Below are 7,626 nucleotides of genomic sequence, written 5' to 3'. Positions count from 1 at the left end.
CCACGCCTGCGAGAATGACCAGTACGGGAAGCCGGGTGGCTGCTCCGACATCTGCCTGCTGGCCAACAGCCACAAGGCGCGGACCTGCCGCTGCCGCTCCGGCTTCAGCCTGGGCAGTGATGGGAAGTCATGCAAGAGTGAGTGAAGGGCGGGCCTGCTGGGGTGGGTAGGAGGGTGTCCTTACCCACCTCCCCACGCACCTACCACTTCTGTCTGAGATGAGGAGAGAGAGATGAAGGTGTTTGCCCAAAGTTTCATCACTAGTAAGGGACAGTCACAGAACTTGAACCCACATCTGAAAACAAGCCTTTTCCCACTATCCCACTCCAGCTCCATAGAAGACGTAAACTGGCCCCTTTCCCCCTCCCTCCCTTCCTTCCTTCCGCAAGTAAGTAGTGAGCATGTCCTGTGTGTCTGGCGCTGTCCTAAAATAAGAATTCAGCAGTGAACAGGCAGATGTCATCTCTGTCCTCCAGGGCGTACAGCCTGGCAGGGGAGACAGACAAATAAATATAAAACTTCAGGTGGTGGTAGGTGTTAGGAAGAAAATAAATGGAGAGTAGAGTTCGCGATGACCTGAGGGCTCCGGTGTAGACAGAGCAGCCAGGAAAGACTTCTCCGCAGAGGTGGAGTTTGAGCCGAGCGATCCGTGAGTGAGGAGCTACCTGCGGGAAGGGCAGAGGGAGCCCAGGCGCCACGGCTCCGAGGCCGTGTGGGCTTGGCAACTTTCAAGCAGAGAAGTGACATCACACTGGCTGCTGGGTGAGGAGGGCTGCAGCCAGTTTAGGCAAGAAGTGATGTGGCTGAGATTAGGACGTTAGCTGAGGAAGCGGTGGAAAGTTCGAAGGTGCTCCTTTGGGGACACTGCTTTCATTACCGGGCAGTGCACGTCACTAAAAACATGCGACTTGCTACACTTGCCCCGTTTCCCACTCCTGGGGAAGGTACAACCTCCAGGGCGGTGTCCCCTGGGCCTAATACGTCTGTCTGTCTGTCTGTCCCTGTGACCCAGAGCCATTGCTGCCCCCACAGCCCCTGACCCAGTACAGAAGGGGCTCTGCAGCCCCTTGGGGAGGCGGTCGTGTGTGCACATGCATGTGTGTGTCTGACTTTGTGCCTCCGTCTGTGCCTGCCCTAGAGCCAGAACACGAGCTGTTCCTTGTGTATGGCAAGGGCCGGCCAGGCATCATCCGGGGCATGGATATGGGGGCCAAGGTCCCAGACGAGCACATGATCCCCATCGAGAACCTCATGAACCCCCGAGCCCTGGACTTCCACGCTGAGACCGGCTTCATCTACTTTGCCGACACCACCAGCTACCTCATCGGCCGCCAGAAGATCGATGGCACTGAGCGCGAGACCATCTTGAAGGATGGTAAGGGCCCCGGCTGTGGGAGGCGTGTGGATAGGACTCCCAAGGGGCATCGCCCACCTGGGATGGGAAGCGCTTTGGGGCCTAGACATCTGCTCCGGTGCCCCCGCCCTCTGCTGACTGGCTGGCTGGGCTGGTTGGCATGGAGATGAGGGGATGACAGACTGACCCCTGGGTGACCCCCTTCTTGGCTGAGCAGACAAGAGGCAGGAGGATGGATGGATGGCGTGGGCTGTCCTTGCCAGCCCTGGGGAGAACTCAGGGTCTCTCCGCCATTGGCTCGGAGCCCTGGAGCCGCACGTAGCACACAGCCGGGGGGAGCCTGCAGCCTAGAATCAGAGCAGGCACACCAGCACCACGTGCACACGCAGGGTCTGCGCGGCCAAGCGCTGCGTGCTTACACGTTCTGAGAAAATTGTGTGGTTTGTTTGTTTGCTTGTTTAAATCCTCACCTGAGGACACTTTCCTATTGGTTTTTAGAGAGTTGAAGGGAGGGAGGAGGGGGAGAAAAAAGAGAAACATGGGTGTGCGAGAGACACATCGAATGGCTGCCTCCTCCCACACATGCCCTGACCCAGGCTGGGGATGGAGCCTGCAACCCAGGTATGCATCCTTGACCGGAAGTTGAACCCATGACCTTTCGGTCCGAGGGCCGACCCTCTAACCACGGAGAAAACCTGCCAGGGCAGGAAATGGTGTTTTGTGGACTGAGTCAGTTCTTCCCTCTGAGCTCCTGGGGCAGGTCACCACAGCACTGTCTTCTGAACCTGCATGGATCTGAGCCGAGCTCTGCTACTTCCCGGCCTGCGTGAGGAATTCCCAAGCTGCACACAGGCCCCAGGGTAGGGCTGTGCAACTAGCTGACACCAGTGACCACCCTCTGCCCTGCTCCCCACCCTCCCCACAGGCCAGAGAACCTCAGCAGTCAGCAGTCATAAGACTTTGGAGAAATCAAAAGTAATTCCTCATCACGAAAAGATTGGGGTTCCCTATACCAGGGGAGCTGCTATTTAAAGGGCACTGAAGACGAAGCCTTTTGCTAAGTGAAAAATTACTTCCTGATTTATTCATTTTGTTAGCTCAGGAGTTTTAGGGCTGGGACGTGGCGTCACACTTGTGCCCAGAGCACATTGATGCAGCTGTCCACCCTCGCTCAGGCCCAGACATGCCCCACACGAGAGCCTGCATCCGCCACGGAGGTGTGCTGGCTGTCACGTACAGCTTTGTGCCTCAACACAGCGAGGCAGCACAGATGATCTTCTGTGCCCGGCCGGTGTGGCTCAGTGATTGAGCATCGCCCTATGAACTAGGTCAGGGTTCAATTCCCCTCAGGGCACATGCCTGGGTTGTAGGCTCAGTCCCCAGTAGGGGACCTACAGGGGGAAGCCGATCAATGATTCTCATCATTGATGTTTCTCTCTCTCCCCCTCTCCTTTCCTCTCAATAAAAAAATAAAAAATAAATCAATAACAAATAATATATTAAAAAAAATAACCACAGCCGAAACCGGTTTGGCTCAGTGGATAGAGAGTCGGCCTGCGGACTGAAAGGTCCCAGGTTCGATTCCGGTCAAGGGCATGTACCTGGGTTGCAGGCACATCCCCAGTGGGGAGTGTGCAGGAGGCAGCTAATCGATGTTTCTCTCTCATCGATGTTTCTAACTCTCTATCTCTCTCCTATCCTCTCTGTAAAAAATCAATAAAATATATTTTAAAAAAATCAATAAAATATATTTTTTAAAAAAAATAACCACAAAAACAAATGCTCCTTCCTCCATCATCCCATCCCCATCCCACCCACTGTCGGGCATACAAGGCTCCCAGCCCTCCCTACAAGCCAAGTTGCTCAAAGGTACGGGCACCCTAAGGGCCAGGGGCAGGCCGTTTGAGCTTCTACGTCTCTCCATCGCTGTCCCCTTCACTCCCCGCAGGCATCCACAATGTGGAGGGCGTGGCCGTGGACTGGATGGGGGACAATCTGTACTGGACGGATGATGGGCCCAAGAAGACCATCAGCGTGGCCAGGCTGGAGAAAGCTGCTCAGACCCGCAAGACCTTAATCGAGGGCAAAATGACACACCCCAGGGCCATTGTGGTGGATCCACTCAATGGGTGAGTCCTCCTCGGGCCTTGGGTTGGGTGGGCCAGGCACCCTGTGGGTCTTAGAAGTGGCAGATGAGACGGAGAGGGCACCGGAGAGGGCAGCCTAGGTGGGCTGCTTAGGAGAGAATGGGAAGCTGAAAGGGGAGCTGTCCCCATCTTCAGTGCAATGAGAGTGATGCCTCAAACACACACAGAAACCTGATCCCGTCACCCCCAGCCCAGAGCCCTCCACGGGCTCTCCTGCCCTGAGAGTGAGACCACATTCCTTATCAGGCCGGGGTCCTAGGGGGTCTGCATGCAGCTCTTTTGACCTCCTCTGCACCTTACTTCCTGCCCTTGGAAGTTCTGTTCTCACTGCCCCTTGTCTGTGCCTCAAAGTGACACCCCAGCTGTTCCTGCCTCGGAGCTTCTGCTCTTGTAGTCCCTCTGCCTGGAATTCCCAGGTACTTGCAGATCTAGCCCCTTCGCAGCATTCACATGGCAACATTCACCTGGCACCTCCTCAGAGAGGCCTTCCTCACCTGCTGCGACCACTCTCCATGTCGTCACCTGCTTCGTGTTCCTGCTTTTATCTCTCTGATGTGAGAGATCTTGTTGGTTGACTTATTTCTTATCTGTCTCCCTGGGTGGGATATGGGCTCCGGGAGAGCAGGAGCCCAGGCTACCTTGGTCTTTTCTTTTTTTCCCTTAAAAATTTTTTTATTGATTTTTTTTGAGAGAGAGAGGAAGGGAGGGGAGAGAGAGAGATTGAAACATCAATGATGAGAGAGAATCATCGATTGGCTACCTCCTGCTCTCCTCACACTAGGGATTGAGCCCACAACCTGGGCATGTGCCCTGACTGGGAATCGAACTGGTGACCTCTTGGTTCATGGGTTGCTGCTCAATCCACTGAGCCACACCAGCTTGGCCCTTGGTCTTTTCTGGGTCCCCAAGTGCTAGACTGTGCCCAGCTTGCAGTAGGCACTCATCAAATATTTGCTGAGTGGAGGAATAAATGAATGAAATGTGTGGGCCAGGGCTGAGCGGAGCAGGAAGACCTCTGTGAGGGGCTCTGGGACAACGTACGTGGATTGTTAATGGCGGGGGTGGCTCCTTGGTGCTGACCCGTCGCTGCCCACAGGTGGATGTACTGGACAGACTGGGAGGAGGACCCCAAGGACAGCCGGCGAGGGCGGCTAGAGAGGGCCTGGATGGACGGCTCACACCGCGACATCTTTGTCACCTCCAAGACAGTGCTGTGGCCCAATGGGCTGAGCCTGGACATCCCAGCCGGGCGCCTCTACTGGGTGGATGCCTTCTATGACCGCATCGAGACCATCCTGCTCAACGGCACCGACCGGAAGGTGGGCAGGCGTGCCTCCATGTGGGTGTTCATGTGTGTGTCGCCAGGTCACTCTTCTGTGTGGATGAGGCCCTGTGTGAATGTGTGGGCATCTGTGTGTGGCTAAGCCTGTGGGCTTCCTGTGTGTTTGCCTGTGTCCCCATGGATGTGTACATCTGTGTGCTTGCATGTCTTACGTGCTGTGTTGTGCTGTTAGAGGATTGCCTCTGTTAAAGCACATCTGTGACTGGGCCTCTTGTCTGGGGGCTGGACCACATCCGAAGGCGCTGCCCTCTCTGCTGTAGCTCACGCAGTTCTTTCTGCCCAGCTCCTCCTCACCTGGCACACTGCTCAGGGCCGCCTCCTCCTCTACCCCAGATTCCCGTGTCTTTTTCATTTCTTAGTGCCTACCGTGGGTTGGCCTTTAATAAATCCTGGCAAATGTTTGTTGGGAGAAGAAATGCAAGTTTGAATTCTGGCTATCTGCTCAGCACTGTGTGTGTGTGTGTGTGTGTGTGTGTGTGTGTGTGTGTGTGGTAAGGGTGTGCACGTGGGTGGTGGAGGGAGATGAATGGGCCCAAGAGAAGACAGTGTGGACGAGCTTGCCATCAGTCTCTTGCTGGGCTCAGGGGCTGGCACCTCACTCTGTGCAGAGCTGTGAGCCTCAGGGGCTCCAGGCCAATGGAGGGAACAATACCCACACCCAGGATGTGGGTGAATGAGGGTCCAGACCAGCCATCTCTCTGGGCCTCCTCAGTCCCCCTGTTTGTCTCCAGCTCCTTAGTGGCCGCCCCTCCATTCCTAGATTGTATATGAAGGTCCTGAGCTGAATCACGCCTTTGGCCTATGTCACCACGGCAACTACCTCTTCTGGACCGAGTACCGGAGTGGCAGTGTTTACCGCTTGGAGCGGGGTGCAGGAGGTGCACCCCCCACTGTGACCCTCCTGCGTAGCGAGCGGCCCCCCATCTTTGAGATCCGCATGTATGATGCTCAGCAGCAGCAAGGTACCCCCTGGGGCTGGGGCTGGTGATGGGGTGGGACCTAGATGGGGGGTGAGGCTCCCGAGGGCGAAGGCACTCCCCCTGGGATCCTAGGCTCTGACTTTTGAGGCTCTCAACAAGAGAGGCCCCCAGCCCTTGCCCTTAGAGTGAGACGCACATGCCGTCAGGCCTGGGTCTTACGGGGTCTGCCGGCAGCTCGTTTGACCTCATCTGCCCTTCCTTTCCTGTCTCCCTCTCTGCCATGCCTACGCCTCCTGCTCTTCCACATGCTCACGGTCCTCTCAATGCTTCCTCCCTCTCCATCTCCTCACTTTAATGCATCTCGTCCCCTATCTTCTCATTTCCGTTCCATCCCCTGCCCTCCCACTCCTCCCCTGACCCGTCCCCACGACCCTCCTTCACAGTGGGTACCAACAAATGCCGGGTGAACAACGGCGGCTGCAGCAGCCTGTGCCTGGCCACCCCCGGCAGTCGCCAGTGTGCCTGTGCGGAGGACCAGGTGTTGCGTGCAGACGGTGTCACTTGCATGGGTACGAGGGGCCCAGCTGGGGTGGGAGGCAGGGAGGCAGGCCCCAGTAGGAGGAGGCCACGGGGTCCAGTAAGAGATGGAGGCAAAGAGAAACCAGTTGGAGCAACAGGAGCTGGTGGGGGTGCGAGAGAAGGCTCTGGGGACCAGGAGCGGGGAAATGAGAGGAGTGCGAGAGGGCACAGAGGTTAGGGGAAACCAATCTTTATTTTCCCCACCATTAAAGGAATATATCAGTAGTTCTAAGCACTAGAGCCCTGGCCAGGTGGCTCTGTTGGTTAGAGCATCGTCCCATGCACCGAAAAGGTTGCACATTCAATTCCGGGTCAGGGCACAAACCCAGATTGAGGGTTTGATCCCCAGTCGGAGTGCATATGGGAGGCAATGGATCAATGTTTCTCTTTCACGTCAGTGTTTCCCTCTCTCTAAAAAAAAAAAATCAGTGGGAGCATATTCTTGCATTAGGATTTTTAAAAAAAATTAGAGAAAAAAAGCCCAAATCCTACCAACATATCCTCTGCCCTTTTGAGTTCACATGTGTCACAGCATTTTCTGTGTTATCCTTGCATTATTTTAAGTAGCCTCACTTTTTAAATAAAAATAGGCTGTGCTCGTTGTAAAAATAAATACGTAAACATGATAGAAAATAGAAGGAGAAAGTACAGGTCACCCCAAAGGCCAGCGCCCCCTGCTACCACTGTTCCCATTGGGAAGCCGTCCTCCCAAACGTTTCTCTCCACTTTTCCTGACGACTCGCGCTGCACATCCTGTTCTAGTCTGTGCTTTTGTCACTGGACACTATGTCATGAAAACATCAGCAGAATTTGCAATGGCTGAAGTAGAGTTCATTGGTAAAAGTTCCGTAATTTACTTCACCATTTCTCTATTGTTGGATGTTTAGATTGTTTCCAGTTTTGTTTGCTTATTTTTTTAAAATATATGTTTTATTGATTTCAGAGAGGAAAGGAGGGGAGAGACATAGAAACATCAATGATGAGAGAGAGAAAATCATTGATTGGCTGCCTCCATGCTCCACACAGAGGGTCGAGCCCATAACCCAGATCTGTGCCCTGACCGGGAATCAAACCGTGTCCTCCTGGTTCATAGGTTGATGCTCAACCACTGAACCACACTGGTTGGACTAGCTCCAGTTTTTTGTTGTAATCACAGCCAACATTTATTGAGCACAGACTATGCACTAGTCATGGTTATAAGCGCTTCCATGCAGTAACGTATTTATTCCTTAACATATTCCTGTAGGACAGATATTTTTATTATCCCCAATTTACAGATAAAGA

At 54.3% G+C, this 7,626-nt stretch overlaps 1 protein-coding gene across 1 annotated transcript in view; it reads left to right on the top strand.

Annotated features, from left to right (window-relative positions):
- LRP1 (LDL receptor related protein 1) overlaps positions 1-7,626 on the top strand; it is an 86,951-nt gene that overhangs the window by 32,947 nt on the left and 46,378 nt on the right. The window contains exons 10-15 of the mRNA XM_015559767.1: positions 1-137; positions 1,139-1,375; positions 3,303-3,483; positions 4,598-4,820; positions 5,604-5,805; positions 6,207-6,332. The exon at positions 1-137 is cut by the window's left edge and continues 9 nt beyond it. Coding sequence (XP_015415253.1) covers positions 1-137; positions 1,139-1,375; positions 3,303-3,483; positions 4,598-4,820; positions 5,604-5,805; positions 6,207-6,332 — 1,106 coding nt within the window. The remainder of the gene's footprint in view (positions 138-1,138; positions 1,376-3,302; positions 3,484-4,597; positions 4,821-5,603; positions 5,806-6,206; positions 6,333-7,626) is intronic.

Source organism: Myotis davidii, unplaced genomic scaffold, assembly GCF_000327345.1.
Source record: "Myotis davidii unplaced genomic scaffold, ASM32734v1 scaffold1134, whole genome shotgun sequence".
Lineage (NCBI taxonomy): Eukaryota > Metazoa > Chordata > Mammalia > Chiroptera > Vespertilionidae > Myotis > Myotis davidii.
This window is presented reverse-complemented; position numbering and strand designations above follow the sequence as displayed.